Here is a 23,328-nt window from a genome sequence, read left to right as displayed (position 1 = left end):
CACAGGTCATGGTGCGGGGTTACAAGCCACCAAGCAGGCAGCTAGCCACAGTGGGAAAGTGAGGCCCAGGGAGAGAGGATCAGGCACAGGTCATGGTGCGGGGTCACAAGCCACCACGCAGGCAGCTGGCCACAGTGGGAAAGTGAGGCCCAGGGAGAGAGGATCAGGCACAGGTCATGGTGCGGCGTCACAAGCCACCACGCAGGCAGCTGGCCACAGTGGGAAAGTGAGGACCAGGGAGAGAGGATCAGGCACAGGTCATGGTGCGGGGTCACAAGCCACCAAGCAGGCAGCTGGCCACAGTGGGAAAGTGAGGCGCAGGGAGAGAGGATCAGGCACAGGTCATGGTGCGGGGTCACAAGCCACCAAGCAGGCAGCTGGCCACAGTGGGAAAGTCTGGCCCAGGAGACAGGATCAGGCACAGGTCATGGTGCGGGGTTACAAGCCACCAAGCAGGCAGCTGGCCACAGTGGGAAAGTGAGGCCCAGGGGAGAGGATCAGGCACAGGTCATGGTGCGGGGTTACAAGCCAACAAGCAGGCAGCTGGCCACATTGGGAAAGTGAGGCCCAGGGGAGAGGATCAGGCACAGGTCATGGTGCGGGGTTACAAGCCACCAAGCAGGCAGCTGGCCACAGTGGGAAAGTGAGGACCAGGGAGAGAGGATCAGGCACAGGTCATGGTGCGGGGTCACAAGCCACCAAGCAGGCAGCTGGCCACAGTGGGAAAGTGAGGCGCAGGGAGAGAGGATCAGGCACAGGTTATGGTGCGGGGTCACAAGCCACCAAGCAGGCAGCTGGCCACAGTGGGAAAGTCTGGCCCAGGAGAGAGGATCAGGCACAGGTCATGGTGCGGGGTTACAAGCCACCAAGCAGGCAGCTGGCCACAGTGGGAAAGTGAGGCCCAGGGGAGAGGATCAGGCACAGGTCATGGTGCGGGGTTACAAGCCAACAAGCAGGCAGCTGGCCACATTGGGAAAGTGAGGCCCAGGGGAGAGGATCAGGCACAGGTCATGGTGCGGGGTCACAATCCGCCAAGCAGGCAGCTGGCCACATTGGGAAAGTGAGGCCCAGGGAGAGAGGATCAGGCACAGGTCATGGTGCGGGGTTACCTTGCCTTTGAGTTGTGTAACACAGATCCTTTCAGCCTCTGGGCCCAGAACGAGATGGAGGGACAGGCCTGTCTCTTGCTGCACAGCAGCTCCTCTTGTACTGTGTGGCTTCTTGAAGGGCAACTGACCACTCTCCACCCTCCAAGCCTCGACTTTGAAAGTGAGCGGGGGGGGGGGCATCACATGGCTACTTGTGTCTTCAAGCTCTTGGTCTGTTTGGGGAAATGGAGGGGACTCTCCTCTGTCATGTAGGGAACTCACAAAAGAAACCAGGTGGGAAAATCCAATTTGGCATTGATATTGGGACTGAATTCTGAATTATTTGGAAAACCAAGAAATCTGTTTTGAACCCAAGATGCTAGAAAAGTATTGAAAATAATGAATAATACTGTGATGAATTTTAAAAGAAAGCATACCAAACCCATAAAAGCACCTACAATGAATCAAAAGTGATCTTACTGTTCCTTGGGGTGGATTTCTAATGAGGTTTCAGCCCTGAGGAACACGTCTGCCTGCCTGGGACAGAGAATGTTCCCATCAAGGGCAGAGCCGTTGTCCTCTGTCCTGCCTTGTGATTTAGTTTGACTATGGAAAGTAGTAATTGTGAAACTGGATTGTCTTTTGCATGTTTTTTTGTAAATCATTTTGGGTCTGCCTTTTGCAGAGAAAAGAGAGATGAGGGCTCCCTCTCGCTGTCCCAGGCATTGGGAAAGCGACCTTTGCGTTTGTGTCTCTGTCTTGCCAAGTCGGTCTTGGTTCTGTTTGGATTCTCATATCTAGTACTGGTTCTGTTTGGCTATTGGCTTCTTTTTAACTGGAGGAAGCATGGCAGTTTTCCTCATAGGAAATGATGGAGACAAGGACAGCTGGGGATGCCTTATTCCGTGGGACTGTCAAATCAGATGCTACAAGCAGGGGACCCACAAGGACTGGTAGGGGACCTCTTATTTTCCTCGCCCTCGTTATTATTTCCTCTTTCCGCTTCCCTGAAAGCCCCTTAGCCTCTCCCTTTTCTCCAATTCCCGCTCTCCTTCCCACCCACTGACAAACCTTCCTTTTATTTCTTCAGCTATATTTATTATCTGCTTAATACATCTATACACCACCTTTCTCTACAATGTGTAGGGATGTGCGTTTCGGCATTCAGAATGCCGAAAGAATGCCGAAACAAAAGTGTTTCGGCTTCTTTCGGGGAATGCCGAAACGTTTCGGGGAATGCCGAAACGTTTCGGGTAGCCGAAAGAAAAAAGCCGAAACGTTTCGGGATTCTTTCGGCTTTCTTTCGGCTTTTCAATGGGAAAATGCCTCCGTCTTCCCGGACGTCTGGGGGAGGCATTTTCCCACCGAATAAGCCCAAAATTGGTGGGGACCTTCCTCTAACCCTTCTCTAACAACCACCCAAGTTTCAGACAGATTGGACTTTGGGGGGCCATGTTATGGCCCCCCAAAGCAGGTCCCCCCATCCTCCCATAAGAAAGCGAAGGAGCAGCATATTGTTAGCATGCTGCTACTCATCTTCTTCATTATTTCCTATGGGGAAAAAATGAAGAAGCAGGCTTCCTTTGCCAGGGGTGGCATTTTGCATGCAAAATGCCCCCTCACCCTCAGGGGCCCTTCTCCCACCCCTCCTCCCACTCCCCACCAAGGCTCAGCCTGCTCCCACTTGGGGGGGGGCATTTCATGGCCTCCCCAAGTAGGTGCTCTAATCTCTACCACTGACAGCTGGGGGAGGCTTGTGTTGCCAGGGGTGGCATTTTGCATGCAAATTGCCCCCAAGCCCTCAGGGGCCCTTCTCCCACCCTTCCCCCCACCCCCCACCCAGGCTCAGACTGCTCCCACTTGGGGGGGCATTTCATGGCCTCCCCAAGTAGGTCCTCTCAGCCCCTAAAGTCCACCCCTTACAGCCCCACACAAACCCAATTCCCCCCCAGCTGCCACACACAGACCCAAATCCCCACATTAGCCCTTCACAGACCCAAATCCACCCCCACCTGCCCCACACCCATAACCCCAGGAACAGGCTGGCAAAGGCCAGCCCTCTCCCTTTGTTCCCTATGCTGGGAACTTCTAAACTCTCTTTCCCTGGGCAATTCTGCACAGCCCAGGGGTGCCACAATGGTGGGCACACTTCTGAGTGCCAGCTGGTCCCTGTGAAAGAGCACCTGAACCACAGACACCCTCCCTCAAATTCCCCCACCACCTACAGAGATGGCTGGCCAGCCAGCCCCATTGTTCCCTATGATGGGAACCAACTGCACAACAAAGAATAAAACAAGAACAACACAAAATAAAGTTTTAAATTTTTTTTTCTCCCTTCCAAAGTACAAGTAGGCAAAGCATTATGACACATTACACCAGGGCCGTTTCCAGATGGCTTACCTTCTGCCGCTCCATGCCGCAACGTCGCGGCTCGTCCTGGGGCGAATGCAAAATATCGTGCGAGTTTTGTGCGACGTTGCGCAAAACTCGCACGAGAAAACGCGATATTTTGCATTTCCCCCAGCATGAGCCGCAACGTTGCGGCATGGAGCGGCAGAAGGTAAGCCATCTGGAAACGGCCCAGCAGTCCCCCACACAGAAAAATAACACAACTCACTTAACATCAGAGAATCACAAAGCACGATTCCTGTCAAAAACACTTTATTTCTTGAACAGCTTTAGGTTACACAGCAGGGGGGAACACCAAAGGGCATGGCAGCACTATCTTACACAAAAATAACACAACTCACTTAACATCAGAGAATCACAAAGCACAATTCCTGTCAAAAACACTTTATTTCTTGAACAGCTTTAGGTTACACAGCAGGGGGGAACACCAAAGGGCATGACAGCACTATCTTACACAAAAATAACACAACTCACTTAACATCAGAGAATCACAAAAACACAATTCCTGGCAAAAACTCTTTATTTCTTGAACAGCTTTAGGTTACACAGTAGGAGGGCACAACAGGGCATGATAGCAATGTACTACAAAAAATAATACAACCCACTTCACCGTTTTTGACAGCAATTGTGTTTGTGTGATTCTCTGATGTGAAGTGAGTTGTGTTATTTTTGTGTAGTACACTGCTTTCCTGCTCTGTGGTGCCTTCCTACTGTGTAACCTAAAGCAGTTACAGAAATAAAGTGCTTTTGACAGCAATTTTTTGGGGTGATTCTTTAATGTGAAGTGAGTTGTGTTATTTTTGTGTAAGATAGTGCTTCCATGCCCTTTGGTGTCCCCCCCCCTGCTGTGTAACCTAAAGCTGTTCAAGAAATAAAGTGTTTTTGACAGGAATTGTGCTTTTGTGATTCTCTGATGTTAAGTGAGTTGTGTTATTTTTGTGTAAGATAGTGCTGCCATGCCCTTTGGTGTTCCCCCCTGCTGTGTAACCTAAAGCTGTTCAAGAAATAAAGTGTTTTTGACAGGAATCATGTTTTGTGATTCTCTGATGTTAAGTGAGTTTTGTTTTAATTTTTCGTGTGGGGGACTGCTGGTGTAATGTGTCATAATGCTTTGCCTACTTGTACTTTGGAAGGGAGAAAAAAAATTTAAAACTTTATTTTGTGTTGTTCTTGTTTTATTCTTTGTTGTGCAGTTGGTTCCCATCATAGGGAACAATGGGGCTGGCTGGCCAGCCATCTCTGTAGGTGGTGGGGGAATTTGAGGGAGGGTGTCTGTGGTTCAGGTGCTCTTTCACAGGGACCAGCTGGCACTCAGAAGTGTGCCCACCATTGTGGCACCCCTGGGCTGTGCAGAATTGCCCAGGGAAAGAGAGTTTAGAAGTTCCCAGCATAGGGAACAAAGGGAGAGGGCTGGCCTTTGCCAGCCTGTTCCTGGGGTTATGGGTGTGGGGCAGGTGGGGGTGGATTTGGGTCTGTGAGGGGCTAATGTGGGGATTTGGGTCTGTGTGTGGCAGCTGGGGGGAATTGGGTTTGTGTGGGGCTGTAAGGGGTGGACTTTAGGGGCTGAGAGGACCTACTTGGGGAGGCCATGAAATGCCCCCCCAAGTGGGAGCAGTCTGAGCCTTGGTGGGGGGTGGGAGGAAGGGTGGGAGAAGGGCCCCAGAGGGCTGGGGGGCATTTTGCATGCAAAATGCCACCCCTGGCAAGACAAGCCTTCCCCAGCTGTCAGTGGTAGAGAAAAGAGCACCTACTTGGGGAGGCCATGAAATGGCCCCCCCAAGTGGGAGCAGTCTGAGCCTTGGTGGGGGGTGGGAGGAGGGGTGGGAGAAGGGCCCCTGAGGGCTGGGGGGCATTTTGCATGCAAAATGCCACCCCTGGCAAAGGAAGCCTGCCTCTTCATTTTTTCCCCATAGGAAATAATGAAGAAAGATGAGCAGCAGCATGCTAACAATATGCTGCTCCTTCGCTTTCTTATGGGAGGATGGGGGGACCTGCTTTGGGGGGCCATAACATGGCCCCCCAAAGTCCAATCTGTCTGAAACTTGGGTGGTTGTTAGAGAAGGGTTAGAGGAAGGTCCCCACCAATTTTGGGCTTATTCGGTGGGAAAATGCCTCCTCCAGGCGTCCTGGAAGACGGAGGCATTTTCCCATAAAAAAGCCGAAAGAATGCCGAAATAATGCCGAAAGAATCCCGAAAGCCGAAAGCCGAAAGAGATTCTTGTTTCGGCTTTCGGCTTTAACGATAGAGAATCTTCTTTCGGCTTTCTACTTTCGGCTATAGCCGAAAATTTTTGGCTTGCACACCCCTAACAATGAGGACTCAGAGCAGCTCACACAATTCTCTCCTCCGGTTTATCCTCACAACAACCCTGTGTAGTGAGTTAGGCTGAGAGCGTGTGACTGGATCAAAGGCACCCAGTGAGCTTCCACAGCAGAGTGGTGATTTGAACCTGGGTCTTCCAGATCCTAGTCTAAAACTCTAACCACTACACCCACTGGATTTTGTAGGGTGGCTGCTGTTGAACAGTAGCAAGCAGCCAGTCCTAGGTAAGTCACACAAGTCGAGTGGTAGCAAGTTGCCTGGTAGTTGCTACTGGTTAAAAAAAAGCAGTGTTTGATCCTTGAATTAATGGTCCTAAAATTCCTGAAACAAAATCCTGAACTGGTAATGCCACCCCCGAAAATTTGGGATAATGAAACCGGTGCCCTGCCTGAAATCTAGATCCAAAATTATTACAGTTTTTTAAAGGGTGCACACTCCCAGTCACAGGTGGACAATCTCCCTGTGACAAGGGCTGTGGGGGTAAGAAAGGTGCAGGGGACATGTAGCGTTTTGCCATGTAAATAGTTTCTATTTTATTTCTGCTGCGACTGGTCAGTAGCTGTACCCTGCGAAGGGTGGAATGAACTGTAGTTTTCAGTCAGAGAGCTGAGGAAGAGAGTTCAGTCAGTCTATGTGTACCTCAGAGAGAGATTATTCCATTTGCTTCAGGGATTTTGTCTCGTGCCCTCAATCTGTGTGGAAGCCTGACTGTTCTGTCTTGTGAATGAACACGGCCTGAGTTCTACTGTAGGCCTCTGGCTGCCAGGTTCCACTTTATCTTCCATGGTACTGAACATCTTTATGAAGCTGCAGGGAGAGGTCAGCTGAAAACATGGAACAGCACCATTAATATGCAACTCCCCCCCCTCCATATAACTACAGGGAAGCAATGACGTCTGGGTATTAAAACAAGCTGAAGCTTAATAAAGACAGGATGGAAATGCTGTTGGTTGGCGGTAAAGCTGATCTGGCATTAGGTCTGCAGCCAGTTCTATCTAGGATTGCACTTCCCCGGAAGGATCAAATTTGCAGCCTGGGAGCCCTCCAGGAACTGTCATGGTTGCTTTCAGGGGCAGATGATGAAGTGTCCAGAAGTGCGTTTTACCAGCTTGGGCCAGTTTGTTAAGTGAGGATGTTCCTGGAAAAGAAGCTGACTTGGCCACGTCGTAGAGGCCTTGGAACCATCCAGAGTGCATGATGATAAAGCATTCCATGTACTGGCTGTGGAAATGTCAATGAGAACAAGACATGGCTGTAAGAGTCTTGACTGAGATCTGCTGAGGAGATCATACAATACCAGGGAAATGACTAGTGCGCTGGACCCAGCTCAGATTTACAGCCCTAAGCAGGGAATGCCTCCACCCACATGAGCTGTCCATGGCCTGAGATTCACCGCTGGTCTGGGGCTCTGCTCTGCATTCCTGCCTGGACAGAGATGAGGTTGGTATGTCTTGGCATTCTCAGCTGTGTCCTCCACACATTGGAATTTGCTGCCTCAGGAGATATGTCATATTCCTTTAACTTCTGGTTTTCTTGAGACTTATTAAGAACTAATTTTTTCATTCCATTTTCCTGGAGGATTCTGTTTGGATTTGTTGTTTTTACTTTATACTCACATAGATTGACTTCTTTCTTATTATTGTTTTATGACTATTTTGAGTGTGTAATGCTGCTGGGGTTGTAGCTTTCTTAGCTTTTGTATTATACTACTTTTAAAATGTTTTAATCCTGATTTTTATGTTGTAAGCCATCTTGATTGGTATGTTTAATAGAACTAAATAAATAGAACATTTGTTGTGAATTAAGTTACTTTTGTCCATACAGAGTTCTGTATTTAACAGCATAGCTTTTGTCAGTCCATTCTCCAATGTGCTCATGAAAATCCTTAAGACGAGATGTAAATTATTTCATGATACTATAAATACGTACAAATGTATAGCTTCTTCTTTAAAATCTTCAAGATAATCTGAATATCTGATACAGAAAGTGTCGTGTCAAAATGTCTATGCAAATGAAAAATGTTTGGAGGGAAGAGATGCAAGCATGAAATCCTTCTGCTAAATCTTCAGATGTCAAGTATTTAGCTTTTTTTCAATTATAAAAACATCTTAGCCCTGATGTATGGGTGGCAAGGTGTTTAATTACATGATCTAGCCCTGGGTGACTATACTGTGAATTCCACATCACTGGGAAAACATTTCCTGGAGGTAGATAATACTCTGTATGTATAGAGATAATCTCCAGATTCTATACATTATTTTTGTTATTACTTTAATAACCATAGAGAAATGTTCCAGATCCACAGTTTCTAAATAAACCACGATGTCTCATCCATTTGATGGTATATAGTAATTTAGATGTATACATACCACTGTTTTTTTTGAAACTGTGTTTGTATTTCTTTCAAAAGCTGTATTTTCCTTTCGGCATTTTCTGTTTTCATTTCCTAACTCAGGCATATACAGCTGGGGCATTAGTGGGGAGTGCTTTCAGCAAATACTTGGAAAAGCCATCTGTCAGACAATAAAACTTACCAAAAATATGCTTCTCATATAAAACACTGCATGAAAAAGGTTTTGTGTTGTGCTGTTGCTTCCTAGCTTAGGGGCATGAGAACAAGAACGGTACGGTCATCAGAAACCTTGAACGGATTGCAGAAAGGTCTCTTAATTAGGCTTCTTAAAGTCATGCTTTGTCTGGTCAGCACCACGGTTTTAATAGTTTTCTTTAATGCAACGGGCATAGGACTAATTCTCATAAACAGAGGAAAAGTCAGAGGCAAAATGCACTTCAGCCCACTTGGAGATTCTAAAGGATGCGATCAACATTAGACCAAAGGGAACTTCTTTAGGCATAAATATCCAGACTCCTGTTCTCTTCTCTTGCAGAGCAGCTCAGCTGCGAGAAAAGACCAGCGCTCTTGACTTGTAAGGGCTCCTGAGGAAACATCAGTGAGTAATTATGAAATCTGTGAATGTATTGCAAATGTACTGTACACTAGTTAGAACTGCAATTTTTTTGAAATCCCTGTTTCTTAAAGCAATGCAAAACAATGTTTCAATTTACTGTTTGAAACAATAATCTAAGTCTGCATTTCTATTATTTTGATGCATTGTAATGATTTTCTAAGTCCTATATTATGCAATATGACAGTTAATGATGAATTAAATTTGCAATGTACTAGATTGAATTCTAATGTTACACCATAAAATATCTTTTGCAATTGAAATTTGAGAGAAATTATGTCTCTCAGTAAAATACTGCACTATTTAATTTTTAAAAGCATAAACATACCATTCGTGTTTTGCAGTGAAACATTTACTGACATAATTAGGTCAATATGCAATTCTAATAGAGACTGAAAACAAAGAAGAAATCAGTCTCTGAAAACACATTACTAGAAGCATGTTTCCCTCTTTGATCTGAAGCGTTTTCTGGGAGATTACAAATTTAAATGAAGCTGCATAAAAGCTGATCTGAAGTTTTATAAATACGTTCTTAAAAGCAGCATGGGATGCCAGTCATGTGCTGTCTTGAGGCTCAGAATTCAGGCATTTACTTGTATAAAAAAGGCTAACGTGACTCTTTTTCCACCAGGGGCAAGGAAATGGAAAACTTGAGACTTCTCTCCAGCGCCTACAAAGTTACCACGACTCTACTTTTAACGGTTCTGGGCTGTGTCAGTTGTCTGCCTCTTGATGATGATTCAGTTTGTACAGCAGAAGAACTCGCAAAGTACAGCATCGTCTTCACAGGGAAATGGAGCCAAGTAGCGTTCCCTAAGCAGTACCCGCTGTATAGGCCTCCAGCGCAGTGGTCTCCGCTTTTGGGTAAGTGGCTCTTACGCAGCTCAAAGGCAAGTTAGCGCTCTGAAAGCCCTTCCGACCTCTTTTCTGAATTCTTTGTAGTTGAGTTGAATCAAAAGTCACAGAACTAAGAGATAGAAGATGCAGTATCTGTATAACATTTGAAAGCTGTGCCTTCATTTAGCTTCTGTTTTCAATTTACTGCAGTTCTAGTAAACAGTAGACTCTGTAGTTCTAAACAAAGATTGTCTCACTTCAGCTGCAAGAAAGGACAGAAACAGCATCTATTAAATCATGAAGCAAATTCAAACCAGACTCTCAAATATCTCAATGTCTTCCCTTGTCCAGGCGTGGTCCATAGTTCTGACTACAACATGTGGAAAAACAACGAGTTTGCCAGCAATGGTATGCGTGACCTTGCTGAAAGAGGTGAAACATGGACATTAATGAAGGAAATAGAAGCAGCTGGAGAAAAAATCCAAAGTGTCCATGGAATCTTCTCTGCTCCTGCGGTTTCCTCTGGTACCGGTCAAGCCTCCACCGAATTTGAGGTGCATTCAAGACACCCCCTTGTAAGTAGGGAACCGCACTTTGTTCTGTTGTATATAAGAGTAGATGCATTTGTAAACCATGTATATTCTTATTTTATTTTAATCTCACCCTTCCATGCTGTAAAGTATGCCCCTCCCAAGGTGGCTCACAAGAGATTAGAAACAATTTTTGAAAAGGTAAAGGTAGTCCCCTGTGCAAGCACCGAGTCATTACTGCCCCATGGGGGGGATGTCGCATCACGACGTTTTCTTGGCAGACTTTTTACGGGGTGGTTTGCCATTGCCTTCCCCAATTTAACACATAGATATTAATAATGAATTAAACAAATTACTAAAACCAGCAGCTAAAACCAATGATAGCAAAATTAAAACGCCTACTGTATGGAAAACAGTGGGTCATCAAAGCTATCAGTACGTGAAGTATCTTACCTAAAGGCTACCAAATTTAAAGTAGGTTATTTTGTCACAAGCATGTAGACTTCTAGGCTCACTGGCGCATTGGCTTATTTACATCAAGATCTGTGATACAATAACCAGACAAGGCAAAGCCAGTCTTGATCAACTTTTTGAAACAAGGTTTTGTTTAAAAAACCCTAGGTTTCTTTTGCAGTAAGAATTGTGCCCAGCCCTGACTGGTTTGTGGGCATTGACAGCTTAAACCTGTGCGAAAAAGATCACTGGAAGGAGCAAGTCTTGTTGGAGCTTTCCCCACACGATGCTGGGACTGACAGCGGCTTCACATTTTCCTCACCCAACTTTGCTACTATCCCACAGGAGCCTGTTACAGAGGTAAGCCCAGCGTCTGCTGTCCTCCCACTTCATTAAACTGCAATGTGGCTGTGCGATTGGTTCTAGCAGAGAGAAAAGGCAGGCGCTCGCACCACGTTGGCCACTGCACCCACACACGCCGCCTCCCACTTCTGTCTTCCTCTAGTGCACGAAGCTCAACCGAACACGTCCCAGTTTGCCTGAACACGGAGTCCCCTCCCTCCTCACCCCAGAAGCAGCCAGGTTTCTAAGTGGGTGTTTAACAGTGCAATCCTAAAGAGAATTATACCCCTCAAAGCCCATGGAAATCAGTGGGCTTTGAAGAGTGAAACTCTGTCTAGGCTTGTGTTTCAATTAAAATTACTGGGAATTTTCAGTTAAAGGAAATACATCTGGAGAAAAAGTTCTGACTCAGATCTATTTGTGAATTGTAAAAAAAAAAGTTTGCTACTTGACTGTGTTAGGTGACATTTTGAATAACCGTCTGAATAAGCGATCTGAACTCTTAATAAGAAGCTGAGTTGGCTTTTCTGCCAAGTTTGGTGCTGGAATCTGGACTGTGGCCGTTCGCTTCCTCCCTTCCTATGTCTAAGCCCAACTTTCCCACTGCCACTGCACATGAACTTGCTACATTCCTGCCTACAGTCATTAGTGCCCAGCAGTGTGAACCTACCACACAAGACAGGCTTGTGCAGGCCCTCCAGGTCAAATAGGGGCTGGTGTGCATGGAGCCCACTGGGACCCACTCACACTTCCATAAAACCCCGTGCACACAGACCACAATTGTTCAGCTGTGATGCTCCCTGTGGCTGCATCCCCCACCATGCATAAACTCTCCACAGCTGTATCTGCCCATGCGAAAACAGGACAGCGCTCCAGCCTCTTACAGAAATCACAGCCAGTGCGGACTGAAACCCCTCCATGTGCTATGGGCGATAGCTCATCTCCAGGGAAGTACCCCCTTACACATTATAGATCATTGCAGTGCACTTTTTGAGGGCTGCCTTTGAAAACTGTTTGGAAACTGCAATTAGTTCAAAACATAACTGCTAGAATCTTAATGGAATTGAGTATATTACCCTGATACTGTATGGTCTGAGTCAGTGATTTTTAAAAATTTATTTATTTGTAGCCCACCTTTCTCTCAGAGACTCAATGCGAATTACACAATAAAAGCAAAGCCCTCACACAGCATAAGACATTCAATGAACAGTGCTATACTAAGGTTAAAAGAAAATGTGAAAAACAGATTTTAGAACTGCTGTTCTGTAAACATACATGCATTGAAAGAGTAGAATTCAACCTACTGCTATTCTGCAACAACTCTGATAGGCAGGATAATGGTTTATCTCTATTAAGTCACGTTTTGAAGTCCTTTCAGGAGCTCCGTTTCAGTTTGTAATAGGTGTGTGTGCTACATGTGATCTTCCTGATACAGGTGGTTGTCATTTTGTGTGAACGGTGCAACAAATTTTCCATGAGTTTACAGCTTCAATACATGCAAACAGAACCCCATAGTTTTGAAGGAACCTGTTTGTGAATACTGAAGCCCTATGCACATTGAAAATATGTGCCTTGCCCCATACATACTCTCATCTCTTCCAATTGAAGCACTGAAATTTAACATCTGAAAGGGCTTCTTCCTTTTTGTACATTGTTGATGGAGTGTTTATTTTGTCAAATAATGCTCTGTCTTCATTTTGCACATGTGAAAGTGGTCATATGAGCTCAAGTTAATTTTGATTTGATTAACTGAGTTATTAGATTTTCATGCTGCCCTCTCCACAAGCATGTTCCGGGTGGGTTACAATATCATAGACATGTATTTCTCATAAATATATAAAACAGCAATAAAATGCTATAAAATACAATATAAACATTGCATTGTCTCAAATGAGAACCAAATTCACACATGCCACTTTAATTCATTTCCAGCTCTTCTCTAGCTATTGATATTCATGGCTAGACATGGGCACGAACGGGGGGGGGGGAGGAAACGAACACGTTGTTCGTTGTTCATTGCCAATGACGAACACGAACAGATGAACAGTAATGAACATGTCCTGTTAACGAACATGTTCATTGTTCGTTGTTTGTGGGGGCCAGAACGGCTCCCGTTCGACTTAGAGAGCCCATATTCACAGGGAGTGTTCAGCAGGCTCTCCTCCAGCCATCACCCAAGTTCGGTTAAGATTTAAATACGGATCTTGGAGTTATACATTCCCAAATTCAACGCCCCCAGCAAACTCCCATTTGACACAATTGACTGTGGCCCTGTGTACAAGTGGTAGACTCGAAGGCGGGCTGTCTAGGGGGTGGGGGTTTGGCCCCTCACCAGCAGCACCCCCCATGTGCCCAGCCACCAGGCCTCCCTGAGGCTACTTTCCGCCAAGGCATTAATGTGGGTCATGTAGGCAGCCACCGGGCCTGGTGGGCTGGGGGAGGCGGAGGTGGACCACCTCTCCTCTAGGGAGCAGGGGGTGTGGCCATTTGCCAGTGGTACCCCCATGTGCCCACCTGCCAGGCCTCCCAGAGGCTACTTTCTGCCAAGGCTGGAAGGTGGGTTAGGTTGGTGGCTGCCAGGCCTGGTGGGCTGGGGGAGGCGGTGACAAGCTGCCTCCCCTAGGCTGCTCACCAGTGGCACCCCCATGTGCCCGTCCACCAGGCCTCCCAGAGGCTACTTTCCACCAAGGTATAACAGTGAGTGATATCGGCGGCCACTGGGACTGGTGGGCTGGGGGAGGTGGAGGTGGGCCACCTCCCCTCTAGGGGGCAGGGGGTGTGGCTGCTTGCCAGCAGTACCCCCCATGTGTCCACCTGACAGGCCTCCCAGAGGCTACTTTCCGCCAAGTCTGGAACGTGGGTTAGGTTGGCGGCCGCCAGGCCTGGTGGGCTGGGGGAGGTGGTGGCGGGCTGCCTCCCCTAGACTGCTCACCAGTGGCACCCCCCATGTGACTGCCCACCAGGCCTCCCAGAGGCTAATTTCCACCAAGGACGGAAGGTGGGTGAGGTCAGCGGCCGCCGGGCATGGTGAGCTGGGGGAGGCAGTGGTGGGCCACCTCCTCTCTAGGGGACAGGGGGGTTGGTCACTTGCTGGCGGCACCCCCATGTGCCCACCCACCAGGCCTCCCAGAGGCTACTTTCCACCAAGGTATAATGATGGGTGATGTCGGTGGCCGCAGGGCCTGACGGGCTGGGGGAGGCGGTGGCGGGCTGCCTCCCCTCTAGGGGGTGAGGTATGTGGCCGCTCACCGGCGGCACCCCCCATGTGCTTTCCCACCAGGCCTCCCAGAGGCTACTTTCTGCCAAGGTATAACGGTCGGTCATGTCAGCAGCCACCACATAACCAAATGACCCAGCAACAGCCTGCAAAGAAAACCCTCCAGCAAGACATGATGGCATACGCGGAGGCCTTGCACACACAAACACACACCCTGGTGGGTCAGAGACACCAGCATACGTCCACCAGATGGGGACATCATGGCATTGGGGCCAATGCTGTTGTCCACACCTCGCATGGTGCAGAGGCTGTTGCTGCCCAAACATATTGGCTGGGCATGGAGCATTGGACATTAGGTACCACTCTCTGTCTGAGGAAACCAGGGTCCGGTAGGATTTAGCATCTTTCCGCTGGGCCTGTAAGACAGAGATGTTCCGCAAGGCATATGGTGGAGGCTAGGTTGGGCCCCCACTGGCAACACTAAAGATCTGTCCACCACCCCGCATATGAGCCAGGGCTTGAAAAGCAGTATTTTATCGTCGCCATCCAAAGAGAAGCTGTATTGTATAAAGTTGTTTTAATGTTATTTGTATAATGTTTTATATGTTTTTAACTGTTATTTATGTAAATTGAAATGTTGTACTCCGCCCTGAGCCCACCTGGTGGGAAGGGTGGACTAAAAATCTAATATAATAAATAATAATAATACTACATGGGACAGACAGGTTTCTCAATAGACAGGTGTATAGCTGTGTGGATCGTTGTATAGGATTGAGGGATGCATGGATACATTGAATACCTGTATTGGATTGACAATATGCCCTCTGTATACGCCCGTACTGTGTACGGGCATATTGGGGAGATGTGTGGATTGCATAAATATCTGCGTTATCCCTTCATTAGAAAGTTGGAAGGAAAGAACCAAGGGTGGGAGGTGGCGCCCGCCCCTAACATGTAGAAGCGGAGGCTCACGTGCTGGCTGTGGAGGCAGTGGAAGATGTCTTCCCCCCATCACAGAAATCCCCGTCACAATCCCCCCATCCCCTAGGAAAGGGGATTGTGAGCAGACAGGTAGGTGCCCACCTGGGGAACTGTGGGCTGCCCCCTGCATCACCTACTGGCCTTCCATCACAGACATGGCAGTCTATTCAGCGCATCCTACAGAAGACGGCAGTTCCACGGAATCTGCTTACCTGTGCAGGCACTACAGGCAGGCCGCTGCCAGCATCACCCACCTTCCTGCCCTCATGGAAAGGGTGGGAGTTGAGGGACCCATTGCCCCCTGCTCAGAAGGGGCAGCCAGTGCCGTTGATAGGGGGCACTGTGTGGAACAACCACATGTGTAACAGCTCCTGAGCTGCCCCTCGTGCCCAAAAGCAGCAGCAACAGTAGACAGCACCCACCTTCCTGCCTTTACGGAAAGAGTGGGAGGGACCCATTCCCCCCTGCTCAGAGGGGACAGCAGGTGCCATGGAATGGGGGGCACCAAGTGGCATAACCATATCAGCAACAGCTTTTGAGCGGCTGCTTGAGCGGCAGCAGCTGACATAAACCACCTTCCTGCCTTTGCAGAAAGGACGGGATGGGCAGGACAGGAGAGGTCGTTGGGAAGTGTCGTATTGGTTCCATACACAGAGGGTGAGGATGAAAGAGGGAGTGTCTGGGAACCTGTCAGGGAGCGGACGCAATAGGCACGACAAGTCGTGGGGAAGGGTCATTTGGGCACCATCCAGAGAGGGAGAGGTTGAAAGAGGGACGGGGACCTTGTCAGGGAGAGGGGGGCAAAGGGTTGCCAGCTGCATCAAGGGGCAGGACTGGGAAGACTCCTTCATTGGCAAACCATGAGCCAAGAAACCCATTGAGTTGTGGGGCAGCGGCGGCAGCTGACATGACCCACCTTCCTGCCTTCACAGAAAGGACGGGATGAGCAGGACAGGAGAGGTCATTGGGAGGGGTCTGAGAGGTTCCAGAGAGGGAGAGGTTGAAAGAGGGACCTTTAGGGAACTTGTCAGGGAGATGAGGACAAAGGCTTCCTGGCCGCATTGCACTGCAGGACCGGGAAGCCCCCAACAATTGCGAGCCATGAGCCGAGAAACCCACCGATTTTGTCAGCGGTGGCAGTGAACATCACCCACCTTCCTGCCTTCATGGAAAGGATGTGACTGGTTGTGGCATGACCCATTCCCCCCACCTAGAGGGGACAGCCAGTGCCGTTGACAGGGGCCACAGTACTGCACAATTGCATGTGCAACAGCAGCTGAGCTGTTCCTCATGCCCGGAAGCCACCGCAGCTGACATCACCCACCTGCCTTCGTGGAAAGGACGGGATGGACACGAGAGGCCATTGGGAGGGGTCTGAGTGGTTCCAGAGAGGGAGAGGTCCAAAGAAGGACCGGGAGTTTGATAGGGTGAGGAGGAGAAAGGGTTACCAGCCACGTTGCGGAGAAGGACCGGGAAGGAAGACCTCAACATCCACCATGAAGCATTATGCAGACTGCTCCGAGAGAGGCTTGTCTGCCCCTCCTGTGACTTAGTGGAGGCTGTTGTCAGCCTCAGCCACCTTCCTGCCTTTGTGGAAAGGACAGGATGGGCAGGACAGGAGAAGTCATTGGGAAGGGTCATATTGGTTCCATCCAGAGGGGGAGAGGTTGAAAGAGGAAATGTCCAGGACCTTGTCAGGGAGAGGAGGACAAAGGGTTGTTACAGCCACATTGTGGAGCGGGAACGGGAAGGCCGAAAGGCGGCAGCAGTGCTGTGGTAGTCCCTCATGTCCAAAGGTGGCAGCAGCTGACATCACCCACCTTCCTGCCTTTGCGGAAAGAACGGGATGGGCAGGACAGGAGAGGTCATTGGGAAGGGTCATACTGGTTCCATCCAGAGGGGGCGAAGTTGAAAGAGGGACTGGGAATTTGTCAAAGAGAGGATGTGATGGATAGGACAAGTTGTGGGGAAGAGTCATATTGGTGCCATCCAGAGAGGTAGAGGTTGAAAGTGGGACCGTCCGGGAACTTGTCAGGGAGAGGACGTGATGGGCAGGACAAGTTGTGGGGAAGGGTCATATTGGTGCCATCCAGAGAGGGAGAGGTTGAAAGAGGGAACGGGCACTTGTCTGGGAGAGGAGGACAAAGGATTATCAGCCATGAAAGCAGCCCTGAGAACTGAGGGGGGCTAGAGCTTGGCCTAGAACCACAGTAGACTTGGGGTGGCTCTGAGCCCAGGTAGGTCGAGGGATACCCAAGTAGGTTGAGGCTGACCTTGATGAAGGTCAACGTGCCCACCAGGTCCGAGTGCAGACGTGTGCAGTGGGGATAGACGAGGTCTCCCAGGTGGCAGAACACCAGGTCGCTCTGCACACTGGTGGGAGGGCAGGACAGGATGTTGGTTGCCACAATGGACAGGTCCGGCCATATGGCAGATTTACTCACCCAATACTCCAAGGGGTTGGAGTGGGGGGGCTCAGTGGGCTCTGCCAGGTACTCTCGCACCATAGCCCCCGCCGAGTCCTCCACTGCGAGAGACGTGCCCACTGTGCTGCGGCGAACCACACAGTCCACCAACAAGGCCCAGAGATCAAGTGGGGCCATGTGGGTGGGTCTCTTCTGCCGTGGCTCCCTTATCACCTCCCCCCGCTCCTCCTCCTCCGCCACCTGCCCCTCGCCCCTGCCCGGTTCCCTCCATCCTGCCTTCTCTTTCTGGAAATGGAGCACTGCTGTGTGGAGCTCTTTTTTCTAGCACTGCATCACACCCACCCGCATGGCGATGCTGCCCCTGATCCGGCGGTCACAGAGGGAGGCCATTTGGTACGGCACCTCGTGACGCAGAGGATGCATGCGCTCGGCCACACATGCCTGCATCCTCCACACAAAGTCCCAGACCCTGGGGAGCAGCTTTTTCTCGTACTTGAGCTCCTTGGCCAGGAACTGGTCGAGCCCGTGGATCAGGGGGATGACCTGACCCAGGCTGGCCTCATACAAGCACAGGAGCTCGGTGGCCTCCTTAGAGGGTTTCAGCATCCGGGAGATCTGGCCAAGGACTCTCCATTCCATGGATCTGAGTCTCAGCTCCTCTCCCCTCCTCAGAACGTCCCTAGATGACAGGACGTCCTGCAACGGGCCTTCAACGGGCCTTCTGCTCCACCAGATGACATACCATGTCATAGGTGGAGTTCCAGCGGGTGGGCAGGTCCTGGAAGAGTTGGTGCTCAGGGTCCCCTCCCCCTGCCTCTGGAACAGCTCACGGGAAGAGTTGATGTTGCGGGAGAAGTCGGAAGCGATGCGCCGGCAGCTCTCCAGCAGATTGCGCGTCCACAAGGTTCCATTGTCCCAGATGTCCCTTGGCTTGCTCCCCAGCCCAAGCACGTCCCTCATCACCAGCTGTAGCTTGTACACCATGCACACCAGACCCAGGAGGGATGCCTCTTTCAGGGCTGCCATCATGTTGTTTCCCGTGTCTGTCACCATGAAGCCACGGACAAACCCTTCCCCCCTGGCTGCCCACTCCCTCAGTGCAGCCTTTTACGGTGGTGCTGATGTTCTTCCCATTATGGACATCGTCCACCCCTCAGGCCTGGAGGTGAACTACCCTGTAGCCCGGTGTCAAGCATGGCATCTTTTCCTGGACTGGGGTGGCACAGGTCCTCTGGTTCCCACCAGTGGGCAGTGATGGCAAAGTAGCAATGATGACAGCCACTCCAGAGGTTGGCTGTGAAGTGTACAGTACGGCCTTTGGCGGCCAACAGCTCCCTGAGCACCATGTCTCGCACAGACTGGTAGAGGGCAGGCAGGACTCGATGCCCAACAATGCACCGTGATGGCATGGAGAACCATGGGGCAAAGTGCTGAAGCAGCCTTTGGAAGCCCACACCCTCCACGACGGATAGGGGGAATCCTTGCAGGGCAATCCTCTCTGCCACAACACGAACACCCGCCTCCTGAGCCCTTGCCCTTACCCTTTTCAACGGCACTATCCCCGACCCTGATGGAAAAACCTCCCCAAGGGCAGTCTGCCTGACCGTTCTGCTCCCACCAGCAGCACCCTTAGGACAAGGCTTCTTGCCTGGGATGGATTCCAGTGACCCTCCCACTGATCCTGGCTCAGAGGAGTTGGTAGCCCTCTGTCTCTCCCCGCTGGATGTTTCGCTGGCCAAGGATGGAGACCACAGGCTCAGGTGGTGCCTCTTCAGGAGTCTAGTCAGGACTGTCAATGACAGGTGCTTTGGGTCATTGCCCCTGCACACCAGGCCATCACAGACACGGCACTGCACTACACGGGGGTCATTCGGAAGGGCCCAAAAGTGCCTCCATACAGAGAGTTTGAACCGTGGCCCACTAACTGTTCCAGGGGAAGGAGGACGTGGCGTTATTGGCTGCATCATGGAGCTGTCAATGGAAGATGTAGTGAGGGGTGGACTGCAGGCACGGACAGCACTGGGAGTTTAGGATGGGGATGCGATGGATGTTTCATTGAACCCCAAAAATTCCTCCACAGATCCCTCGCCCTCATCCTCCTCAAACAGTTTAAAGAGTTCCTCTTCCCCTGGTGCCAAGAGCTCTTCAGCCTCCTCCACAGCCCCCACAGGTGATTTTTGGGGAGCAGGAGTCTCTGCTGCCCCAGAACCCTGCCCAGTACTGCTTCCCATGGGGCAACCGGGACAATCTTTGCACTTCCTCCCACGACCACCCTTGGCCCCTGCCTGAAGCCTCATTGTGCCAGCAAACAAGAATTAAGGAGGAAAGAAAAGGAGAGAACACTGTGAGCCCTCAGCCAAGGTGCCCACTGAGCTTGGCAGCAGGGCCTGGCAGCAGCCCTGGAACCAATGCGAGGGGGTAGAGCCCTAGCCCAGCACTCCCAGAAACCTGACCAGATCAGGCATTAATAATAATGTGAGCCCTCAGCCAAGGTGCCCACTGAGCTTGGCAGCAGGGCCTGGCAGCAGCCCTGGAACCAGAGGGAAGGGGCTAGAGCCCTAGCTCAGCACTCCTAGATACCTGACAGGATCAGGCACTAATAATAATGTGGGCCCTCAGGCACCCACTAAGCTTGGCCCCAGGGCCTGGCAGCAGCCCTGGAACTAGAGGGAAGGGGTAGAGCCCTAGCCCAGCACTCCCAGAAACCTGACCAGATCAGGCACTGATAATAATAATAATCAGTGTGAACCCTCAGCTAAGGTGCCCACTGAGCTTAGCCCCAGAACCTGGCAGCAGCCCTGGAACCCAAGGGGATAGATCTCTATCCTACCACACAAAAAAATCCCAGCTCCAATGCACTCTCCCAGTCTCTCTCCCAAAAGGCCAGCAACAGCTCTCTCCCACTCCACTGCCTGCTGAAAGTGAAAGCCAGCCAGGGACCACAGTGCTTTTTATAACCAGAGGTCCCATAGAGCAACGCAAGAGGTCTGCGGTTGGTAGTCAGAACTGCCTAACAGGGTTTGCAGGGATGAAATTGGGGTTCCCATGGCCGCAGAACACCCCCCCTCCCCCCCCCTGGTGTCTGCTCTCATGTAACCAATTGTAACCAATTTGGAGCTCCACACTTGAAAGGAAGACCTGCCCATCAAGCTAAGTTGGGCTTAGATTGGGGTTTCCAGGGCGACAGAAGGAGTGCAGACAGAGTTCAGGCAGTTCCTGTCTCAGTTGCCAAGGGAATTGATTGAAGGCGCCCGAGTGTCTGGCTTCACGAACAGCGGATGAACGCAACGAACGAGGCTTGCGACGACCAATGGGGTCTAGAATGGGGTCTCACAAAGAGCTTGTTTGTGAACCAACAAATGGGCTGTTTGTGGCTTTTTTGCATTCGTAATACTGTTCATGCCCGCCCATGTCTATTCATGAGTGAGAAACAGAAATATAGTTTTTAACATGCTTGTATCAAAACAGAACTGACTAATGACCATGCATAGCCAAAATCACATTTGCATTGCAAAACACAGGAAAATTGAAAAGCAACTTTGTCCTGCATGGGCACCCACTGATTCACAAACTAGAAAAAATTGCATTCAATACTGCTTTTCTGGTTTTCATACATGCACACCAACAGTGGTAGATAGGTTGGAAAAACTTTAAATGGCGTGTGGTCTTGGTCTGGGTTACCTGAACCCATGAGGTTACTCACCAGATTGGATGCTGGAAAATAACAATCCAGGTTGAAGGGAAGGAAAGGCAAACCCAGAAGCAGGGAAATTTTGAAAACTAAACCTCTGAGAAGCTCCTCACTGCTCACTGCCTTTCTCATTCCCCACAACTTTCCTGGAAAAGAGGGACTACATTCTTGTCCACCCATGTCAGTGGATTTCTAGGTCCTGCTGTCTCTGTGAGTTGTGCACAGCAGAAGGAGATACTTTGCCATTTCCTGGGGGAAAGAGCAGGTAGCTGCATCCCAGACTTTTGGGCTGTTCAGAGACATTGTTTTCCATCCGTGCAAAGTGGCTCCAATTATTTCCATCCTCTTGGTTTCCAGCTGTTCCCCCAATCTTTCCCTCCCTTTTCTATCATGAAAACCTACAAAATGAGGATCTCTGGCACTTTTAGAGCCTTTAAGCACCGTGGTCATTTCCACCTTTAAGCACCGTGGTCATTTCCACCCCCCACCCCCCCCAGCTCTACTTCTTTGGGCCCTGCTTGCCAGCCTCTCGTGCACGTGGGGTTAGTGTTAGGAAAGTACTGATAGAGACATAGTGCGGCAACTCTAAGTTTTTGGAAACTGAGTGGAATTGTGTGTTCCAAAGCCATTTGTTGACAAAACTCCAGAGCTGGAGCTTCGTAAGTCATGAATTAACCATCATCACCAACAGGCATAGCAAATACTTCAACCAAATGCCCTCTCAGTTACTGGCAGGTAGCTCACAGATATATGACATCGGGTTGATGTCTTTTGTATGCTTTAATTTGCAGATCACTTGTTCTTCTCCAAGTCACCCAGCAAACTCGTTTTATTATCCCAAACTTAAAAATTTACCACCTATTGCTCGAGTAACCATGATAAAACTTAAAAGAAGCAAATTGGGTTTTCCTGTTCCTCAGTCCAATATGACTCCAGTAGATAATGAAATAGAAGATACAATCTCAGGTGAGTAAAGTATTTTGATAAAGTAGCACATTTTCAGTGCAACCCTAAGAAGAGTTACTCTAGTCTAAGCCCATTGATTGAAGAAAAGCAGTATATAAATGAAGTAAATTAGTCATATAGATGAAGAGGGACAGGAGATAAAAGGTAAGTTGTTTAGTGGGTTCAAAGGAGACAAGGGCCTAGGGAAAGGTGAGTATATGGAGGCTGACAGGAGGAGGGAAAGAGGAAATAGTGTGAGGAAGGCGATACAGGAGAAAGTGAAGCACCCCCCCCCTCACACACACAAGTCCTTAGAGGTTCTCCACCATAGAACTGGGCCTGGCTCAGCAGGCACCATGTAACTGGGCCATAAGGAAGAGGCTGTTGGGGGAGGAAGGGGGAAAGATGAAAATGGGGACAGACAAAGGTGAGCGTGAAGGAGAGAAGGGAGCAGGGAAGGGGGGGGGAGAGGCTATGGGGCAGGGAAGGGGAAAAGGACATGGGGAAACAGGAAAACAAGATGACCCCATCAAGCCCCCACTTGAAAAGTTCTATTTGTCTGAAAAATGCCTCTGGATTGCAGAAACTCCCTTGGACTGTGAAACATCTCTCTGGTCCTCCTGGGGCCTTTGTCGAGGCACGTGCGGACATTTGGGAATGAAAAGCAGAACTCGCTACATACATCTCCATCCTGCCAACAATGGAACACCCTGTCCGAACTTGAATGAAGAAACAGAATGTGAGCCGGACAACTGTATCTGAGATAGCTTTTTAAAATGTTATTGAGATAATTTAAATGTCAGACATCTTTAGTTAATCTATTTTATGTCAATAATATGTTTTAGAGTTTAAAATATTTGTAATATTTTGATGAAAAGCATCACATAATTTGATACTGAATTATGTTTGCAATCTACAAGTAAAACCATCTTTCACTGTGAACGCCTGCAGTGCCCTCTAGTGGTAGAAAATGTGGAAAAAAATTGTAGTCTGGTTTTCAGTCGCATGCATAACCACAATTCCAAGAACTAGCCAGTGTAATTTTGAAAGGTATATATACCTACTGTGTCTCTTAATTATTTTGCCCCAGCCACACCAGCAGAATCTGCCAATTGGAGCA

At 49.4% G+C, this 23,328-nt stretch overlaps 1 protein-coding gene across 2 annotated transcripts; it reads left to right on the top strand.

Moving 5' to 3' along the window:
* The first annotated feature begins 7,171 nt into the window (after positions 1-7,171).
* Positions 7,172-23,136, top strand: LOC129326170 (spondin-2-like). Of its 2 annotated transcripts, none has more exons than XM_054974333.1 (7): positions 7,172-7,260; positions 8,709-8,771; positions 9,418-9,650; positions 9,975-10,198; positions 10,775-10,966; positions 22,055-22,229; positions 22,792-23,136. In XM_054974333.1, the coding sequence occupies exons 3-7, from the start codon at positions 9,428-9,430 to the stop codon at positions 22,968-22,970; spliced, it is 993 nt and encodes a 330-aa protein (XP_054830308.1). In that variant the 5' UTR covers positions 7,172-7,260; positions 8,709-8,771; positions 9,418-9,427; the 3' UTR covers positions 22,971-23,136. The 2 variants fall into 2 exon arrangements, with proteins under 2 accessions (XP_054830308.1, XP_054830309.1); XM_054974334.1 differs by lacking the exon at positions 7,172-7,260 and adding an exon at positions 7,520-7,579.
* Positions 23,137-23,328: the final 192 nt, after the last annotated feature.

Source organism: Eublepharis macularius, chromosome 3, assembly GCF_028583425.1.
Source record: "Eublepharis macularius isolate TG4126 chromosome 3, MPM_Emac_v1.0, whole genome shotgun sequence".
Classification (NCBI taxonomy): Eukaryota; Metazoa; Chordata; class Lepidosauria; order Squamata; family Eublepharidae; genus Eublepharis; species Eublepharis macularius.
Note: the sequence above shows the minus strand (reverse complement) of the source record. Positions and strands in the feature narration are given on the sequence as shown.

Coding starts and splice junctions, on each gene's coding strand:
- LOC129326170 (XM_054974333.1), top strand. CDS start 9,428: ATGGAAAACTTGAGACTTCTCTCCAGCGCCTACAAAGTTACCACGACT. Junction 9,651..9,974: donor GCAGTGGTCTCCGCTTTTGG/GTAAGTGGCTCT, acceptor TCCCTTGTCCAG/GCGTGGTCCATAGTTCTGAC. Junction 22,230..22,791: donor AATAGAAGATACAATCTCAG/GTGAGTAAAGTA, acceptor TCTGGATTGCAG/AAACTCCCTTGGACTGTGAA.